Source organism: Anser anser (assembly GCF_964211835.1).
Source record: "Anser anser genome assembly, chromosome: 12".
Lineage (NCBI taxonomy): Eukaryota > Metazoa > Chordata > Aves > Anseriformes > Anatidae > Anser > Anser anser.
Genome location: NC_139733.1, coordinates 1,340,467 through 1,360,507, shown reverse-complemented (window position 1 = coordinate 1,360,507; position 20,041 = coordinate 1,340,467). Strand labels below are relative to the sequence as shown.

Sequence of the window (20,041 nt, the reverse complement as noted above, 5' to 3'; positions counted from 1 at the left end):
GACAGGATGGGAAGAGGCTTTTCCTCAGGGTTCGCGCCCGAGGGGAAGAGGCTTTTCTGCAGGTTTGGTGCCGGAGGGGAAGGGGCTTTTCCTCAGGGTTGTGGCCGGAGGGGAAGTGGCTTTTCCTCAGGGTTGGGGCCGAAGGGGAAGGGGTTTTCCTCAGGGTTGGGGACAGATGGGAAGGGACTTTTCCTCAGGTTTGGGACTTTTCCTCAGGGTTCTGGCCACAGGGGAGGAGGTTTTTTGTCAGGGCTGGGGCTGGATGGAAAGGGGGTTTTCCTCGGGGGTGGGTAGGAAATGAACCTGTTTTTACTCGGATTTGGGGCAGGAGGGGAAGGGCCTTTTCTTCAGTGTTGGGTCTGTAGAGGAAGGGGCTTTTCCTAAGCTATGTTACGAGAGGAAAGGGCGTTATTCCTCGGGGTTTGGGCCGGAGAGGAAGGGGTTTTTCTCAGGGTTGGGGCCAGATTTGATGGGGCTTTTCTTCAGGGTTGGGTCAGGAGTTGATGGGGCTTTTCCTCACGGTTGGGGCCAGAGAGGAAGGGGCTTTTCCTCAAGGTTGGTGTGGAGGGGAAGGGGTTTTCCTCAGGGTTGCGGCCTCATGGGAAGGGGCTTTCCCTCAGGGTTGGGGCTTCATGGAGAGGCTTTCCCTCAGGGTTGGGGCTTCATGGGTAGGGGTTTTTCCTCAGGGTTGGGGCCGGAGGGGAAGGGCCTTTTCCTCAGGGTTGAGGCTGGAGGGAAGGGGCTTTTCCTCATGGTTGGGAATTTTCCTCCGGGTTGTGGCCGGAGGGGAAGGGGATTTTCCTCAGGGTTGGGGCCGGACGCGCAGGGGCTTTACTTCTGGGTTGGGGCCGGACCTGAAGGGCCTTTTCCTCAGGGTCGGGGCCGGACCCAAAGAGCCTTTTCTTCAGGCTTGCGGCCGGACCTGAAGAGACTTTTCCTCAGGGTAGGGGCTGGAGTGTAAGGGGCTTTTCCTGAGGGTTGGGGCTGGAGGGGAAGGGGCTTTTACTGAGGGTTGGGGCTGGAGGGGAAGGGGCTTAACCTCTGGGTTGGGATAGGATGGGAAAGGGCTTTTCTACAGGGTTTGGGGCTGGAAGGGAAGGGGCTTTTCCTCAGGGTTGGGGCTAAAGCGGTAGGGGCTTTTGCTAAGCTATGGGAGCAGAGGGAAAGGGGATTTTCATCAGGGTTGCGGCCATAGGTGAAGGGGTCTTTTTCTCAAGGTAGGGGCCTGAGGGGAAGGGGCTTTTCCCTAGGGTTGGGGCCAGACGCGAAGGTGCTTTTCCTCAGGGTTGGGGCCGGACGCTAAGGGGCCTTTCCTTACAGGTTGGAGCCGTAGGGAAAGGGGCTTTTCTCAGGGTTCGGGCCGGAGGGCAAGGGGCTTTTCCTCAGGGTTTGGGCCGGAGGGGAAGGGGCTTTTCCTCAGGGTTGGGGCCGGAGGGGAAGCGTTTTTATGTCCGGGCTGGGGCCGAATGGAAATGGGGCTTTCCTTGGGGGTGGGTCGGAAATGAACGTGCTTTAACTCGGGTTCGGGGCCGTACGGGAAGGGCCTTTTCCTCAGGCTTGGGGCCGGACTCGAAGGGCCTTTTCCTCAGGCTTGGGGCTGGATGGGAAGGGCCTTTTCCTTAGGCTTGGGGCCGGATGGGAAGGGCCTTTTCCTCAGGGTAGGGGCCGGACTGGAAGGGTCTTTTCCTCAGGGTTTGGGATTTTCCTCAGGGTTGCGCTCTGGCGGAAATGGTCTTTCCTCAGGGGTTGGGTTGGAGGGGAAGGGGGTTTTCCTCAGGGTTGGGAATTTTCCTCAGGGTTGGGTCCGGAGTTGATGGGTCTTGTCCTCAGGGTTGGGGTTGGAGGGGAAGGGGCATTTTCCTTAGGTTTTGGAATTTTCCTCAGTGTTGTGGACATAGGGGAAGGGTCTTTTCCTCAGGCTTGGGGCCGGACCTGAAGAGACTTTTCCTCAGGGGAGGGGCCCGAGAGTAAGGGGCTTTTCCTCAGAGTTGGGGCTGGAGTAGAAGGGGCTTTTCCTGAGGGTTGGGGCTGGAGTGGAAGGGGCTTCACCTCTGGGTTAGGACAGGATGGGAAAGGGGTTTTCCACATGGTTCGGGGCTGGACGGGAAGTTCCTTTTCCTCAGGCTTGGGGCCGGACTCAAAGGGCCTTTTTTCCTCAGGCTTGGAGCCAGACGGGATGGGCCTTTTCCTCAGGGTTGGGGCCGTACCCGAAGGGCCTTTTCCTCAGGCTTGTGGCTGGATGGGAAGGGCTTTTTCCTTATGCTTGGGGCCGGATGGGAAGGGCCTTTTCCTGTGGCTTGGGGCCGGATGGGAAGGGCCTTTTCCTCAGGGTTGGGGACAGACGCGAGAGTGCTTTTCCTCAGGGTTGGGGCCGGACGCTAAGGGGCCTTTCCTTACAGGTTGGGGCCGGAGGGGAAGGGGCTTTTCCTCAGGGTTGGGGCTAAAGCGGAAGGGGTTTTGCTAAGCTATGGGAACAGAGGGAAAGGGGTTTTTCATCAGGGTTGCGGCCATAGGGGAAGGGGCTTTTCCTCATGGTTGGAGCCGGAGGGGATGGGGCTTTTCTCAGGGTTTGGGCCGGAGGGGAAGGGGCTTTTCCTCGGGGTTGGGGCTGGACGGGAAGGGGCTTTTCCTCAGGGTTGGGGCCGGATGCTAAGAGGCCTTTCCTTACAGGTTGGGGCTGGAGGGGAAGGGGCTTTTCTCAGGCTTTGGGCCGGTGGGGAAGGGCCTTTTCCTCAGGGTTGGGGCCGGAGGGGAAGGGGCTTTTCCTCAGGCTTCTGTCCAGAGGGGAAGAGTATATGTCAGGGCTGGGGCCGAATGGAATGGGGTATTTCCTTGGGGGTGGGTCAGAAATGAACGTGCTTTAACTCGGGTTCGGGGCTGGACGGGAAGGGCCTTTTCCTCAGGCTTGGGGCCAGACGCAAAGGGCATTTTCCCTCAGGCTTTGGGCCGGACGGGAAGGGCCTTTTCCTCAGGGTAGGGGCCGGACCCGAAGGGCCTTTTCCACAGGGTTGGGGCTGGATGGGAAGGGCCTTTTCCTTAGGCTTGTGGCCGGATGGGAAGGGCCTTTTCCTCAGGGTAGGGGCCGGACGGGAAGGGTCTTTTCCTCAGGGTTTGGGATTTTCCTCAGAGTTGCGGCCTGGCCGAAAGGGGCTTTCCTCAGTGGTTGGGTTGGTGGGGAAGGGGGTTTTCCTCAGGGTAGGGGCCGGAGGGGATGGGGCTTTTCCTCAGGGTTGGCGCCAGAGGGAAAGGGGCTTTTCCTCAGGGTTGGGGCCAGACGCGAACGTGCTTTTCCTCATGGTTGGGGCCAGATGCTAAGGGGCCTTTCCTTACAGGTTGGGGCCGTAGGGAAAGGGGCTTTTCTCAGGCTTTGGGGCGGAGTGGAAGGGGCTTTTCCTCAGGGTTGGGGCCAGAGGGGAAGGGGCTTTTCTTCAGGGCTGGCATTTTCCTCAGGGTTGTTACTGGAGGGGAAGGGGCTTGTCCTCAGGGTTGGGGCCGGTGGGGAAGGGCCTTTTCCTCAGGCTTGGGCCCGGAGGGGAAGGGGCTTTTCCTCAGGGTTCTGTCCAGAGGGGAAGCATTTTTATGTCAGGGCTGGGGCCGAATGTAAAGGGAGTTTTCCTTGGGGGTGGGTCGGAAATGAACGTGCTTTAACTCGGGTTCGGGGCTGGACGGGAATGGCCTTTTCCTCAGGCTTGGGGCCGTACCCAAAGAGCCTTTTCCCTCAGGCTTGGGGCCGGACCTGAAGAGACTTTTCCTCAGGGTAGGTACCGGAGAGTAAGGGGCTTTTCCTGCAGGTTGGGGCTGGAGGGGAAGGGGCTTTTACTGAGGGTTGGGGCTGGAGGGGAAGGGGCTTCACCTCTGTGTTGGGACAGGATGGGAAAGGGCTTTTCCACAGGCTTTGGGGCTGGAAGTTATGGGGCTTTTCCTCAGGGTTGGGGCTAAAGCGGAAGGGGCTTTTGCTAAGCTACGGGAACAGAGGGAAAGGGCATTTTCATCATGGTTGCGGCCATAGGTGAAGGGGCTTTTCCTCAGGGTAGGGTCCGGAGGGGACGGGGGTTTTCCTCAGGGTTGGCGCCCGAGGGAAAAGGGTTTTTCCTCGGGGTTGGGGCTAAAGCGGAAGGGGCTTTTCCTCAGGGTTGGGGCTGGACGCTAAGGGGCCTTTCCTTACAGGTTGGTGCCGGAGGGGAAGGGGCTTTTCTCAGGCTTTGGGCTGGAGTGGAAGGGGCTTTTCCTCAGGGTTTGGGATTTTCCTCAGGGTTGTGGCCTGGTGGAAAGGGGCTTTCCTCATGGGTTGGCTTGGAGGGGAAGCGGGTTTTCCTCAGGGTTGGGGCTTTTCCTCAGGGTTGGGTCTGGACTTGATGGGTCTTGTCCTCAGGGTTGGGGTCGGAGGGGAAGGGCCTTTTCCTTAGGTTTTGGAATTTTCCTCAGTGTTGAGGACATAGGGGAAGGGGCTTTTCCTCAGGGTTGGGGCCGGACGCGCAGGGTCTTTTCCTCAGCTTGGGGCCGTACACGAAGGGCCTTTTCCACAGGCTTGGGGCCGCACCCGAAGGGCCTTTTCCTCTGGCTTGGGGCTTGATCTGAAGGGCCTTTTCCTCAGGCTTGCGGTCGGACCCAAAGGGCCTTTTCCTCAGGCTTGGGGCCGGACCTGAAGAGACTTTTCCTCAGGGTAGGGGCAAGAGAGTAAGGGGCTTTTCCTCAGAGTTGGAGCTGGAGTAGAAGGGGCTTTTCCTGAGGGTTGGGGCCGGAGGGGAAGGGGCTTTTTCTCAGGCTTTGGGCTTTTTCTCAGGGTTGGGGCCGGTGGGGAAGGGCCTTTTCCTCAGGCTTGGGGCCGGAGGGGAAGGGGCTTTTCCTCAGGCTTCTGTCCAGAGGGGAAGCGTTTTTATGTCAGGGCTGGGGCCGAATGTAAAGGGGGTTTTCCTTGGGGGTGGATCGGAAATGAACGTGCTTTAACTCGGGTTCAGGGCTGGACGGGAATGGCCTTTTCCTCAGGCTTGGGGCCGTACCCAAAGGGCCTTTTCCCTCAGGCTTGGGGCCGGACCTGAAGAGACTTTTCCTCAGGGTAGGTACCGGAGAGTAAGGGGCTTTTCCTGCAGGTTGGGGCTGGAGGGGAAGGGACTTTTACTGAGGGTTGGGGCTGGAGGGGAAGGGGCTTCACCTCTGGGTTGGGACAGGATGGGAAAGGGCTTTTCCACAGGGTTTGGGGCTGGAAGGGAAGGGGCTTTTCCTCAGGGTTGGGGCTAAAGCGGAAGGGGCTTTTGCTAAGCTACGGGAACAGAGGGAAAGGGGATTTTCATCATGGTTGCGGCCATAGGTGAAGGGGCTTTTCCTCAGGGTAGGGTCCGGAGGGGACGGGGCTTTTCCTCAGGGTTGGCGCCCGAGGGAAAAGGGCTTTTCCTCGGGGTTGGGGCTAAAGCGGAAGGGGCTTTTCCTCAGGGTTGGGGCTGGACGCTAAGGGGCCTTTCCTTACAGGTTGGGGCCGGAGGGGAAGGGGCTTTTCTCAGGCTTTGGGCTGGAGGGGAAGGGGCTTTTCCTCAGGGTTTGGGATTTTCCTCAGGGTTGTGGCCTGGTGGAAAGGGGCTTTCCTCATGGGTTGGCTTGGAGGGGAAGCGGGTTTTCCTCAGGGTTGGGGCTTTTCCTCAGGGTTGGGTCTGGAGTTGATGGGTCTTGTCCTCAGGGTTGGGGTCGGAGGGGAAGGGCCTTTTCCTTAGGTTTTGGAATTTTCCTCAGTGTTGGGGACATAGGGGAAGGGGCTTATCCTCAGGGTTGGGGCCGGACGCGCAGGGTCTATTCCTCAGCTTGGGGCCGTACACTAAGGGCTTTTTCCTCAGGCTTGGGGCCGCACCCGAAGGGCCTTTTCCTCAGGCTTGGGCCCGGACGGGAAGGGTCTTTTCCTCAGGGTTTGGGATTTTCCTCAGGGTTGCGGCCTGGCGGAAAGGGGTTTTCCTCAGGGGTTGGGTTGGAGGGGAAGGGGGTTTTCCTCAGGGTTGGGGCTTTTCCTCAGGCTTGGGGCCGGACGTGAAGGGTCTTGTCCTCAGGGTTGGGGTCGGAGGGGAAGGGGCATTTTCCTTAGGTTTTGGAATTTTCCTCAGTGTTGGGGATATAGGGGAAGGGGCTTTTCCTCAGGGTTGGGGCAGGACGCGCAGGGTCTTTTCCTCAGTGTTGGGGCGGGACACGAAGGGCCTTTTCCTCCGGCTTGCGGCCTGACCCGAAGGGCCTTTTCCTCAGGCTTGGGGCCGGACTTGAAGAGACTTTTCCTCAGGGTAGGGGCCGGAGAGTAAGGGGTTTTCCTGAGGGTTGGGGCTGGAGGGGAAGGGGCTTTTCCTCAGAGTTGGGGCTGGAAGGGAAGGCGCTTCACCTCTGGGTTGGGACAGGATGGGAAAGGGCTTTTCCACAGGGTTTGGGGCTGGAAGGGAAGGGGCTTTTCCTCAGGGTTGATGCTGGATAGGAAGGGGCTTTTGCTAAGCTATGGGAGCAGAGGGAATGGGGATTTTCCTCAGGGTTGCGGCCATAGGGGAAGGGGCTTTTCCTCAGGGTAGGGGCCGGAGGGGACGGGGCTTTTCCTCAGGGTTGGCGTCAGAAGGAAAGGGGCTTTTCCTCAGGGTTGGGGCCAGACGCGAACGTGCTTTTCCTCATGGTTGGGGCCAGATGCTAAGGGGCCTTTCCTTACAGGTTGGGGCCGCAGGGAAAGGGGCTTTTCTCAGGCTTTGGGGCGGAGTGGAAGGGGCTTTTCCTCAGGGTTGGGGCCAGAGGGGAAGGGGCTTTTTCTCAGGCTTTGGGCCGGAGTGAAAGGGGCTTTTCTTCAGGGTTGGGGCCAGTGGGGAAGGGGCTTTCCCTCAGGCTTGGCGCCCGTGGGGAAGGGGCTATTCCTCAGGGTTCAGTCCAGAGGGGGAGCGTTTTTATGTCAGGGCTGGGGCCCAATGTAAAGGGGGTTTTCCTTGGGGGTGGGTCAGAAATGAACGTGCTTTAACTCGGGTTCGGGGCTGGACGGGAAGGGCCTTTTTCCTCAGGCTTGGGGCCGGCCCTGAAGAGACTTTTCCTCAGGGTAGGGGCTGGACCCGAAGTGCTTTTTCCTCAGGCTTGGGGCCGGACCCTAAGGGCCTTTTCCTCAGGCTTGCGGCCGGACCCAAAGGGACTTTTCCTCAGGCTTGGGGCCTGAGCCGGACCTGAAGAGACTTTTCCTCAGGCTTGGGGCCGGACGCAAAGAGCCTTTTTCCCTCAGGGTTGCGGCCGGATGGGAAGGGCCTTTTCCTCAGGCTTGGGGCCAGACCTGAAGAGACATTTCCTCAGGGTAGGGGCCGGAAATTTAGGGGCTTTTCCTGAGGGTTGGGGCTGGAGGGGAAGGGGCTTTTCCTTACGCTTGGGGCCGGATGGGAAGGGCCTTTTCCTTAGGCTTGGGGCCGGATGGGAAGGGCCTTTTCCTCAGGGTTGGGGCCGGACCCGAAGTGCCTTTTCGTCAGGCTTGGGGCCGGACCCTAAGGGCCTTTTCCTCAGGCTTGGGGCCGGATCCAAAGGGCCTTTTCCTCAGGCTTGCGGCCGGACCCAAAGGGCCTTTTCCTCAGGCTTGGGGCCGAACCTGAAGAGAGTTTTCCTCAGGGTAGGGTCCGGAGTGTAAGGGGTTTTCCTGAGGGTTGGGGCTGGAGGGGAAGGGACTTTTCCTCAGAGTTGGGGCTGGAGGGGAAGGCGCTTGACCTCTGGGTTGGGACAGGATGGGAAAGGGCTTTTCCACAGGGTTTGGGGCTGGTAGGGAAGGGGCTTTTCCTCAGGGTTGATGCTGGAGAGGAAGGGCCTTTTGCAAAGCTATGGGAGCAGAGGGAATGGGGATTTTCCTCAGGGTTGCGGCCATAGGGGAAGGGGCTTTTCCTCAGGGTAGGGGCCAGAGGGGACGGGGCTTTTCCTCAGGGTTGGCGCCAGAGGGAAAGGGGCTTTTCCTCAGGGTTGGGGCCGGACGAGAAGGTGCTTTTCCTCATGGTTGGGGCCAGACGCTAAGGGGCCTTTCCTTACAGGTTGGGGCCGTAGGGAAAGGGGCTTTTCTCAGGCTTTGGGCCGGAGGGGATTGGGCTTTTCCTCAGGGTTGGGGCCGGATGGGAAGGGGCTTTTTCTCAGGCTTGGGGACGGTGGGGAAGGGGCTTTTCTTCAGTGTTGGGGCCGGTTGGGAATGGTCTTTTCCTCAGGGTTGGCGCCAGAGGGGAACGGACTTTTCCTCCGGCTTGCGGCCGGACCCAAAGGGCCTTTTCCTCAGGCTTGGGGCCGGACTTGAAGAGACTTTTCCTCAGGGTAGGGGCCGGAGAGTAAGGGGTTTTCCTGAGGGTTGGGGCTGGAGGGGAAGGGGCATTTCCTCAGAGTTGGGGCTGGAAGGGAAGGGGCTTCACCCCTAGGTTGGGACAGGATGGGAAAGGGCTTTTCCACAGGGTTTGGGGCTGGAAGGGAAGGGGCTTTTCCTCAGGGTTGATGCTGGATAGGAAGGGGTTTTTGCTAAGCTATGGGAGCAGAGGGAATGGGGATTTTCCTCAGGGTTGCGGCCATAGGGGAAGGGGCTTTTCCTCAGGGTAGGGGCCGGAGGGGACGGGGCTTTTCCTCAGGGTTGGCGCCCGAGGGAAAGGGGCTTTCGTCAGGGTTGGGGCCGGACGAGAAGGTGCTTTTCCTCAGGGTTGGGGCCAGACGCTAAGGGGCCTTTCCTTACAGGTTGGGGCCGTAGGGAAAGGGGCTTTTCTCAGGCTTTGGGGCGGAGTGGAAGGGGCTTTTCCTCAGGGTTGGGGCCAGAGGGGAAGGGGCTTTTTCTCAGGCTTTGGGCCGGAGTGGAAGGGGCTTTTCTTCAGGGTTGGGGCCAGTGGGGAAGGGGCTTTCCCTCAGGCTTGGCGCCCGTGGGGAAGGGGCTATTCCTCAGGGTTCTGTCCAGAGGGGGAGCGTTTTTATGTCAGGGCTGGGGCCGAATGTAAAGGGGGTTTTCCTTGGGGGTGGGTCGGAAATGAACGTGCTTTAACTCGGGTTCGGGGCTGGACGGGAAGGGCCTTTTCCTCAGGGTAGGGGCCGGACGCAAAGGGCCTTTTTCCCTCAGGGTTGCGGCCGGACGGGAAGGGCCTTTTCCTCAGGCTTGGGGCCGGACCTGAAGAGACTTTTCCTCAGGGTAGGGGCCGGACCCGAAGTGCCTTTTCATCAGGCTTGGGGCCGGATCCAAAGGGCCTTTTCCTCAGGCTTGCGGCCGGACCCAAAGGGCCTTTTCCTCAGGCTTGGGGCCGGACGCAAAGGGCCTTTTTCCCTCAGGGTTGCGGCCGGACGGGAAGGGCCTTTTCCTCAGGCTTGGGGCCAGACCTGAAGAGACAATTCCTCAGGGTAGGAGCCGGAAATTTAGGGGCTTTTCCTGAGGTTTGCGGCTGGAGGGGAAGGGGCTTTTCCTTACGCTTGGGGCCGGATGGGAAGGGCCTTTTCCTCAGGGTTGGGGATTTTCCTCAGGGTTGCGGCATGGTGGAAACGGGCTTTCCTCAGGGGTTGGGTTCGAGGGGAAGGGGGTTTTCCTCAGGGTTGTGGATTTTCCTCAGTGTTGGGTCCGGAGTTGATGGGTCTTGTTCTCAGGGTTGGGGTCGGAGGGGAAGGGGATTTTCCTTACGCTTGGGGCCGGATGGGAAGGGCCTTTTCCTTAGGCGTGGGGCCGGATGGGAAGGGCCTTTTCCTTAGGGTTGGGGCCGGACCCGAAGTGCCTTTTCGTCAGGCTTGGGGCCGGACCCTAAGGGCCTTTTCCTCAGGCTTGGGGCCGGATCCAAAGGGCCTTTTCCTCAGGCTTGCGGCCGGACCCAAAGGGCCTTTTCCTCAGGCTTGGGGCCGAACCTGAAGAGAGTTTTCCTCAGGGTAGGGTCCGGAGTGTAAGGGGTTTTCCTGAGGGTTGGGGCTGGAGGGGAAGGGACTTTTCCTCAGAGTTGGGGCTGGAGGGGAAGGCGCTTGACCTCTGGGATGGGACAGGATGGGAAAGGGCTTTTCCACAGGGTTTGGGGCTGGTAGGGAAGGGGCTTTTCCTCAGGGTTGATGCTGGAGAGGAAGGGCCTTTTGCAAAGCTATGGGAGCAGAGGGAATGGGGATTTTCCTCAGGGTTGCGGCCATAGGGGAAGGGGCTTTTCCTCAGGGTAGGGGCCAGAGGGGACGGGGCTTTTCCTCAGGGTTGGCACCAGAGGGAAAGGGGCTTTTCCTCAGGGTTGGGGCCGGACGAGAAGGTGCTTTTCCTCATGGTTGGGGCCAGACGGTAAGGGGCCTTTCCTTACAGGTTCGGGCCGTAGGGAAAGGGGCTTTTCTCAGGCTTTGGGCCGGAGGGGATTGGGCTTTTCCTCAGGGTTGGGGCCGGATGGGAAGGGGCTTTTTCTCAGGCTTGGGGACGGTGGGGAAGGGGCTTTTCTTCAGGTTTGGGGCCGGTTGGGAATGGTCTTTTCCTCAGGGTTGGCGCCAGAGGGAAAGGGGCTTTTCCTCAGGGTTGGGGCCGGACGAGAAGGTGCTTTTCCTCATGGTTGGGGCCAGACGGTAAGGGGCCTTGCCTTACAGGTTCGGGCCTGAGGGAAAGGGGCTTTTCTCAGGCTTTGGGGCGGAGTGGAAGGGGCTTTTCCTCAGGGTTGGGGACGGTGGGGAAGGGGCATTTCTTCAGGGTTGGGGCTGGTTGGGAATGGTCTTTTCCTCAGGGTTGGGGCCAGAGGGGAACGGACTTTTCCTCCGGCTTGCGGCCGGACCCAAAGGGCCTTCTCCTCAGGCTTGGGGCCGGACTTGAAGAGACTTTTCCTCAGGGTAGGGGCCGGAGAGTAAGGGGTTTTCCTGAGGGTTGGGGCTGGAGGGGAAGGGGCTTTTCTTCAGGGTTGGGGCCGGTTGGGAATGGTCTTTTCCTCAGGGTTGGGGCCAGAGGGGAACGGACTTTTCCTCCGGCTTGCGGCCGGACCAATGGGCCTTTTCCTCAGGCTTGGGGCCGGACTTGAAGAGACTTTTCCTCAGGGTAGGGGCCGGAGAGTAAGGGGTTTTCCTGAGGGTTGGGGCTGGAGGGGAAGGGGCTTTTCCTCAGAGTTGGGGCTGGAAGGGAAGGGGCTTCACCTCTAGGTTGGGACAGGATGGGAAAGGGCTTTTCCACAGGGTTTGGGGCTGGAAGGGAAGGGGTTTTTCCTCAGGGTTGATGCTGGATAGGAAGGGGTTTTTGCTAAGCTATGGGAGCAGAGGGAATGGGGATTTTCCTCAGGGTTGCGGCCATAGGGGAAGGGGCTTTTCCTCAGGGTAGGGGCCAGAGGGGACGGGGCTTTTCCTCAGGGTTGGCACCAGAGGGAAAGGGGCTTTTCCTCAGGGTTGGGGCCGGACGAGAAGGTGCTTTTCCTCATGGTTGGGGCCAGACGCTAAGGGGCCTTTCCTTACAGGTTCGGGCCGTAGGGAAAGGGGCTTTTCTCAGGCTTTGGGCCGGAGGGGATTGGGCTTTTCCTCAGGGTTGGGGCCGGATGGGAAGGGGCTTTTTCTCAGGCTTGGGGACGGTGGGGAAGGGGCTTTTCTTCAGGTTTGGGGCCGGTTGGGAATGGTCTTTTCCTCAGGGTTGGCGCCAGAGGGAAAGGGGCTTTTCCTCAGGGTTGGGGCCGGACGAGAAGGTGCTTTTCCTCATGGTTGGGGCCAGACGGTAAGGGGCCTTGCCTTACAGGTTCGGGCCTGAGGGAAAGGGGCTTTTCTCAGGCTTTGGGGCGGAGTGGAAGGGGCTTTTCCTCAGGGTTGGGGACGGTGGGGAAGGGGCATTTCTTCAGGGTTGGGGCTGGTTGGGAATGGTCTTTTCCTCAGGGTTGGGGCCAGAGGGGAACGGACTTTTCCTCCGGCTTGCGGCCGGACCCAAAGGGCCTTCTCCTCAGGCTTGGGGCCGGACTTGAAGAGACTTTTCCTCAGGGTAGGGGCCGGAGAGTAAGGGGTTTTCCTGAGGGTTGGGGCTGGAGGGGAAGGGGCTTTTCTTCAGGGTTGGGGCCGGTTGGGAATGGTCTTTTCCTCAGGGTTGGGGCCAGAGGGGAACGGACTTTTCCTCCGGCTTGCGGCCGGACCAATGGGCCTTTTCCTCAGGCTTGGGGCCGGACTTGAAGAGACTTTTCCTCAGGGTAGGGGCCGGAGAGTAAGGGGTTTTCCTGAGGGTTGGGGCTGGAGGGGAAGGGGCTTTTCCTCAGAGTTGGGGCTGGAAGGGAAGGGGCTTCACCTCTAGGTTGGGACAGGATGGGAAAGGGCTTTTCCACAGGGTTTGGGGCTGGAAGGGAAGGGGTTTTTCCTCAGGGTTGATGCTGGATAGGAAGGGGTTTTTGCTAAGCTATGGGAGCAGAGGGAATGGGGATTTTCCTCAGGGTTGCGGCCATAGGGGAAGGGGCTTTTCCTCAGGGTAGGGGCCGGAGGGGACGGGGCTTTTCCTCAGGGTTGGCGCCCGAGGGAAAGGGGCTTTTCCTCAGGGTTGGGGCCGGACGAGAAGGTGCTTTTCCTCATGGTTGGGGCCAGAGGCTAAGGGGCCTTTCCTTACAGGTTGGGGCCGTAGGGAAAGGGGCTTTTCTCAGGCTTTGGGGCGGAGTGGAAGGGGCTTTTCTTCAGGGTTGGGGCCAGTGGGGAAGGGGCTTTCCCTCAGGCTTGGCGCCCGTGGGGAAGGGGCTATTCCTCAGGGTTCTGTCCAGAGGGGGAGCGTTTTTATGTCAGGGCTGGGGCCGAATGTAAAGGGGGTTTTCCTTGGGGGTGGGTCGGAAATGAACGTGCTTTAACTCGGGTTCGGGGCTGGTCGGGAAGGGCCTTTTCCTCAGGCTTGGGGCCGGACGCAAAGGGCCTTTTTCCCTCAGGGTTGCGGCCGGACGGGAAGGGCCTTTTCCTCAGGCTTGGGGCCAGACCTGAAGAGACTTTTCCTCAGGGTAGGGACCGGAAATTTAGGGGCTTTTCCTGAGGGTTGGGGTTGGAGGGGAAGGGGCTTTTCCTTACGCTTGGGTCCGGATGGGAAGGGCCTTTTCCTTAGGCTTGGGGTCGGATGGGAAGGGCCTTTTCCTCAGGCTTGGGGCCGGACGGGAAGGGTCTTTTCCTCAGGGTTGTGGATTTTCCTCAGTGTTGGGTCCGGAGTTGATGGGTCTTGTTCTCAGGGTTGGGGTCGGAGGGAAGGGGTATTTTTCTTAGGGGTTGGAATTTTCCTCAGTGTTGGGGACATAAGGGAAGGGTCTTTTCCTCAGGGTTGGGGCCGGACCCAAAGGGCCTTTTCCTCAGGCTTGGGGCCGGATCCAAAGGGCCTTTTCCTCAGGCTTGCGGTCGGACCCAAAGGGCCTTTTCCTCAGGCTTGGGGCTGGACCTGAAGAGACTTTTCCTCAGGGTAGGGGCCAGAGAGTAAGGGGCTTTTCCTTAGTGTTGGGGCTGGAGGGAAAGGGTCTTTTCCTGAGGGGTGGGGCTGGAAGGGAAGGCGCTTCACCTCTGGGCTGGGAAAGGATGGGAAAGGGCTTTTCCACAGGGTTTGGGGCTGGAAGGGAAGGGGCTTTTCCTCAGGGTTGATGCTGGATAGGAAGGGGCTTTTGCTAAGCTATGGGAGCAGAGGGAATGGGGATTTTCATCAAAGTTGCGGCCATAGGGGAAGGGGCTTTTCCTCAGGGTAGGGGCCGGAGGGGACGGGGCTTTTCCTCAGGGTTGGCGCCCGAGGGAAAGGGGCTTTTCCTCAGGGTTGGGGCCAGACGCAAACGTGCTTTTCCTCATGGTTGGGGCCAGACGCTAAGGGGCCTTTCCTTATAGGTTGGGGCCGCAGGGAAAGGGGCTTTTCTCAGGCTTTGGGCCGGAGTGAAAGGGGCTTTTCCTCAGGGTTGGGGCCAGAGGGGAAGGGGCTTTTTCTCAGGCTTTGGGCCGGAGTGGAAGGGGCTTTTCTTCAGGGTTGGGGCCAGTGGGGAAGGGGCTTTCCCTCAGGCTTGGCGCCCGTGGGGAAGGGGCTATTCCTCAGGGTTCTGTCCAGAGGGGGAGCGTTTTTATGTCAGGGCTGGGGCCGAATGTAAAGGGGGTTTTCCTTGGGGGTGGGTCAGAAATGAACGTGCTTTAACTCGGGTTCGGGGCTGGACGGGAAGGGCCTTTTCCTCAGGGTAGGGGCCGGACCCGAAGTGCCTTTTCCTCAGGGTAGGGGCCGGACCCTAAGGGCCTTTTCCTCAGGCTTGGGGCCGGACCTGAAGAGATTTTTCCTCAGGGTAGGGGCCAGACCCGAAGTGCCTTTTCGTCAGGCTTGGGGCCGGACCCAAAGGGCCTTTTCCTCAGGCTTGCGGCCGGACCCAAAGGGCCTTTTCCTCAGGCTTGGGGCCGGACCTGAAGAGACTTTTCCTCAGGGTAGGGGCCGGAGTGTAAGGGGTTTTCCTGAGGGTTGGGGCTGGAGGGGAAGGGACTTTTCCTCAGAGTTGGGGCTGGAGGGGAAGGCGCTTCACCTCTGGGTTGGGACAGGATGGGAAAGGGCTTTTCCACAGGGTTTGGGGCTGGTAGGGAAGGGGCTTTTCCTCAGGGTTGATGCTGGAGAGGAAGGGCCTTTTGCAAAGATATGGGAGCAGAGGGAATGGGGATTTTCCTCAGGGTTGCGGCCATAGGGGAAGGGGCTTTTCCTCAGGGTAGGGGCCAGAGGGGACGGGGCTTTTCCTCAGGGTTGGCGCCCGAGGGAAAGGGGCTTTTCCTCAGGGTTGGGGCCGGACGAGAAGGTGCTTTTCCTCATGGTTGGGGCCAGACGCTAAGGGGCCTTTCCTTACAGGTTCGGGCCGGAGGGAAAGGGGCTTTTCTCAGGCTTTGGGCCGGAGGGGAATGGGCTTTTCCTCAGGGTTGGGGCCGGATGGGAAGGGGCTTTTTCTCAGGCTTGGGGACGGTGGGGAAGGGGCTTTTCTTCAGGGTTGGGGCCGGTTGGGAATGGTCTTTTCCTCAGGGTTGGGGCCGGAGGGGAACGGACTTTTCCTCCGGCTTGCGGCCGCACCCAAAGGGCCTTTTCCTCAGGCTTGGGATTGGACCTGAAGAGACTTTTCCTCAGGGTAGGGGCCGGAGAGTAAGGGGTTTTCCTGAGGGTTGGGGCTGGAGGGGAAGGGGCTTTTCCTCAGAGTTGGGGCTGGAAGGGAAGGGGCTTCACCTCTAGGTTGGGACAGGATGGGAAAGGGCTTTTCCACAGGGTTTGGGGCTGGAAGGGACGGGGCTTTTCCTCAGGGTTGGTGTCAGAGGGAAAGGGGCTTTTCCTCAGGGTTGGGGCCAGACGCTAAGGGGCCTTTCCTTACAGGTTGGGGCCGTAGGGAAAGGGGCTTTTCTCAGGCTTTGGGGCGGAGTGGAAGGGGCTTTTCCTCAGTTTTGGGGCCAGAGGGGGAGCGTTTTTATGTCAGGGCTGGGGCCGAATATAAAGGGGGTTTTCCTTGGGGGTGGGTCGGAAATGAACGTGCTTTAACTCGGGTTCGGGGCTGGACGGGAATGGCCTTTTCCTCAGGCTTGGGGCCGTACCCAATGGGCCTTTTCCCTCAGGCTTGGGGCCGGACCTGAAGAGACTTTTCCTCAGGGTAGGTGCCGGAGAGTAAGGGGCTTTTCCTGCAGGTTGGGGCTGGAGGGGAAGGGGCTTTTACTGAGGGTTGGGGCTGGAGGGGAAGGGGCTTCACCTCTGTGTTGGGACAGGATGGGAAAGGGCTTTTCCACAGGCTTTGGGGCTGGAAGTTATGGGGCTTTTCCTCAGGGTTGGGGCTAAAGCGGTAGGGGCTTTTGCTAAGCTACGGGAACAGAGGGAAAGGGCATTTTCATCATGGTTGCGGCCATAGGTGAAGGGGCTTTTCCTCAGGGTAGGGTCCGGAGGGGACGGGGCTTTTCCTCAGGGTTGGCGCCCGAGGGAAAAGGGCTTTTCCTCGGGGTTGGGGCTAAAGCGGAAGGGGCTTTTCCTCAGGGTTGGGGCTGGACGCTAAGGGGCCTTTCCTTACACGTTGGGGCCGGAGGGGAAGGGGCTTTTCTCAGGCTTTGGGCTGGAGAGGAAGGGGCTTTTCCTCAGGGTTTGGGATTTTCCTCAGGGTTGTGGCCTGGTGGAAAGGGGCTTTCCTCATGGGTTGGCTTGGAGGGGAAGCGGGTTTTCCTCAGGGTTGGGGCTTTTCCTCAGGGTTGGGTCCGGAGTTGATGGGTCTTGTCCTCAGGGTTGGGGTCGGAGGGGAAGGGCCTTTTCCTTAGGTTTTGGAATTTTCCTCAGTGTTGGGGATATAGGGGAAGGGGCTTTTCCTCAGGGTTGGGGCCGGACGCGCAGGGTCTTTTCCTCAGCTTGGGGCCGTACACGAAGGGCCTTTTCCTCAGGCTTGGGGCCGCACCCGAAGGGCCTTTTCCTCTGGCTTGGGGCTTGATCCGAAGGGCCTTTTCCTCAGGCTTGCGGTCGGACCCAAAGGGCCTTTTCCTCAGGCTTGGGGCCGGACCTGAAGAGACTTTTCCTCAGGGTAGGGGCGAGAGAGTAAGGGGCTTTTCCTCAGAGTTGGAGCTGGAGTAGAAGGGGCTTTTCCTGAGGGTTGGGGCCGGAGGGGAAGGGGCTTTTTCTCAGGCTTTGGGCTTTTTCTCAGGGTTGGGGCCGGTGGGGAAGGGCCTTTTCCTCAGGCTTGGGGCCGGAGGGGAAGGGGCTTTTCCTCAGGCTTCTGTCCAGAGGAGAAGCGTATTTATGTCAGGGCTGGGGTCGAATGGAAAGGGGGTTCTCTTTGGGGGTGGGTCAGAAATGAACGTGCTTTAACTCGGGTTCGGGGCTGGACGGGAAGGGCCTTTTCCTCACGCTTGGGGCTGGATGGGAAGGGCCTTTTCCTTAGGCTTGGGGCCGGACCCGAAGGGCCTTTTCCTCAGGCTTGGGCCCGGACGGGAAGGGTCTTTTCCTCAGGGTTTGGGATTTTCCTCAGTGTTGCGGCCTGGCGGAAAGGGGTTTTCCTCAGGGGTTGGGTTGGAGGGGAAGGGGGTTTTCCTCAGGGTTGGGGCTTTTCCTCAGGCTTGGGGCCGGACGTGAAGGGTCTTGTCCTCAGGGTTGGGGTCGGAGGGGAAGGGGCATTTTCCTTAGGTTTTGGAATTTTCCTCAGTGTTGGGGATATAGGGGAAGGGGCTTTTCCTCAGGGTTGGAGCAGGACGCGCAGGGTCTTTTCCTCAGTGTTGGTGCGGGACACGAAGGGCCTTTTCCTCTGGCTTGCGGCCTGACTCGAAGGGCCTTTTCCTCAGGCTTGGGGCCGGACTTGAAGAGACTTTTCCTCAGGGTAGGGGCCGGAGAGTAAGGGGTTTTCCTGATGGTTGGGGCTGGAGGGGAAGGGGCATTTCCTCAGAGTTGGGGCTGGAGGGGAAGGCGCTTCACCTCTGGGTTGGGACAGGATGGGAAAGGGCTTTTCCACAGGGTTTGGGGCTGGAAGGGAAGGGGCTTTTCCTCAGGGTTGATGCTGGATAGGAAGGGGCTTTTGCTAAGCTATGGGAGCAGAGGGAATGGGCATTTTCCTCAGGGTTGCGGCCATAGGGGAAGGGGCTTTTCCTCAGGGTAGGGGCCGGAGGGGACGGGGCTTTTCCTCAGGGTTGGTGCCAGAGGGAAAGGGGCTTTTCCTCAGGGTTGGGGCCAGATGCGAACGTGCTTTTCCTCATGGTTGGGGCCAGACGCTAAGGGGCCTTTCCTTACAGGTTGGGGCCGCAGGGAAAGGGGCTTTTCTCAGGCTTTGGGGCGGAGTGGAAGGGGCTTTTCCTCAGGGTTGGGGCCAGAGGGGAAGGGGCTTTTTCTCAGGCTTTGGGCCGGAGTGGAAGGGGCTTTTCTTCAGGGTTGGGGCCAGTGGGGAAGGGGCTTTCCCTCAGGCTTGGCGCCCGTGGGGAAGGGGCTATTCCTCAGGGTTCTGTCCAGAGGGGGAGCGTTTTTATGTCAGGGCTGGGGCCGAATGTAAAGGGGGTTTTCCTTGGGGGTGGGTCAGAAATGAACGTGCTTTAACTCGGGTTCGGGGCTGGACGGGAAGGGCCTTTTCCTCAGGCTTGGGGCCGGACCTGAAGAGACTTTTCCTCAGGGTAGGATCCGGAACCGAAGTGCCTTTTCGTCAGGCTTGGGGCCGGACCCTAAGGGCCTTTTCCTCAGGCTTGGGGCCGTATCCAAAGGGCCTTTTCCTCAGGCTTGGGGCCGGACCCAAAGGGCCTTTTCCTCAGGCTTGCGGCCGGACCCAAAGGGCCTTTTCCTCAGGCTTGGGGCCGGACTTGAAGAGACTTTTCCTCAGGGTAGGGTCCGGAGTGTAAGGGGTTTTCCTGAGGGTTGGGGCTGGAGGGGAAGGGACTTTTCCTCAGAGTTGGGGCTGGAGGGGAAGGCGCTTCACCTCTGGGTTGGGACAGGATGGGAAAGGGCTTTTCCACAGGGTTTGGGGCTGGTAGGGAAGGGGCTTTTCCTCAGGGTTGATGCTGGAGAGGAAGGGCCTTTTGCAAATCTATGGGAGCAGAGGGAATGGGGATTTTCCTCAGGGTTGCGGCCATAGGGGAAGGGGCTTTTCCTCAGGTTAGGGGCCAGAGGGGACGGGGCTTTTCCTCAGGGTTGGCGCCAGAGGGAAAGGGGCTTTTCCTCAGGGTTGGGGCCGGACGAGAAGGTGCTTTTCCTCATGGTTGGGGCCAGAGGCTAAGGGGCCTTTCCTTACAGGTTCGGGCCGGAGGGAAAGGGGCTTTTCTCAGGCTTTGGGCCGGAGGGGAATGGGCTTTTCCTCAGGGTTGGGGCCGGATGGGAAGGGGCTTTTTCTCAGGCTTGGGGACGGTGGGGAAGGGGCTTTTCTTCAGGGTTGGGGCCGGTTGGGAATGGTCTTTTCCTCAGGGTTGGGGCCAGAGGGGAACGGACTTTTCCTCCGGCTTGTGGCCGGACCCAAAGGGCCTTTTCCTCAGGCTTGGGGCCGGACCTGAAGAGACTTTTCCTCAGGGTAGGGTCCGGAGTGTAAGGGGTTTTCCTGAGGGTTGGGGCTGGAGGGGAAGGGACTTTTCCTCAGAGTTGGGGCTGGAGGGGAAGGCGCTTGACCTCTGGGTTGGGACAGGATGGGAAAGGGCTTTTCCACAGGGTTTGGGGCTGGTAGGGAAGGGGCTTTTCCTCAGGGTTGATGCTGGAGAGGAAGGGCCTTTTGCAAAGCTATGGGAGCAGAGGGAATGGGGATTTTCCTCAGGGTTGCGGCCATAGGGGAAGGGGCTTTTCCTCAGGGTAGGGGCCAGAGGGGACGGGGCTTTTCCTCAGGGTTGGCGCCAGAGGGAAAGGGGCTTTTCCTCAGGGTTGGGGCCGGACGAGAAGGTGCTTTTCCTCATGGTTGGGGCCAGACGCTAAGGGGCCTTTCCTTACAGGTTGGGGCCGTAGGGAAAGGGGCTTTTCTCAGGCTTTGGGGCGGAGTGGAAGGGGCTTTTCCTCAGGGTTGGGGCCGGATGGGAAGGGGTTTTTTCTCAGGCTTTGGGCCGGAGTGGAAGGGGCTTTTCTTCAGGGTTGGGGCCAGTGGGGAAGGGGCTTTCCCTCAGGCTTGGCGCCCGTGGGGAAGGGGCTATTCCTCAGGGTTCTGTCCAGAGGGGGAGCGTTTTTATGTCAGGGCTGGGGCTGAATGTAAAGGGGGTTTTCCTTTGGGGTGGGTCGGAAATGAACGTGCTTTAACTCGGGTTCGGGGCTGGACGGGAAGGGCCTTTTCCTCACGCTTGGGGCCGGACGCAAAGGGCCTTTTTCCCTCAGGGTTGCGGCTGGACGGGAAGGGCCTTTTCCTCAGGCTTGGGGCCGGACCTGAAGAGACTTTTCCTCAGGCTTGGGGCCGGACGCAAAGGGCCTTTTTCCCTCAGGGTTGCGGCCGGACGGGAAGGGCCTTTTCCTCAGGCTTGGGGCCAGACCTGAAGAGACTTTTCCTCAGGGTAGGGGCCGGAAATTTAGGGGCTTTTCCTGAGGGTTGGGGCTGGAGGGGAAGGGGCTTTTCCTTAGGCTTGGGGCCGGATGGGAAGGGCCTTTTCCTTAGGCTTGGGGCCGGATGAAAAGGGCCTTTTCCTCAGGCTTGGGGCCGGACGGGAAGGGTCTTTTCCTCAGGGTTTGGGATTTTCCTCAGGGTTGCGGCATGGCGGAAACGGGTTTTCCTCAGAGGATGGGTTGGAGGGGAAG

The 20,041-nt window shown here is 59.8% G+C and overlaps 1 protein-coding gene across 1 annotated transcript in view; it reads left to right on the top strand.

Annotated features, from left to right (window-relative positions):
• The first annotated feature begins 6,985 nt into the window (after nt 1-6,985).
• The window catches only part of LOC310880119 (uncharacterized protein), a 30,820-nt gene continuing 17,764 nt past the window's right edge, over nt 6,986-20,041 (top strand). The window contains exons 1-4 of the mRNA XM_083795458.1: nt 6,986-7,285; nt 9,053-9,121; nt 9,259-9,327; nt 9,738-9,840. Of these exons, the coding sequence (XP_083651584.1) occupies nt 7,229-7,285; nt 9,053-9,121; nt 9,259-9,327; nt 9,738-9,840 (298 nt within the window). The 5' untranslated portion in view covers nt 6,986-7,228. The remainder of the gene's footprint in view (nt 7,286-9,052; nt 9,122-9,258; nt 9,328-9,737; nt 9,841-20,041) is intronic.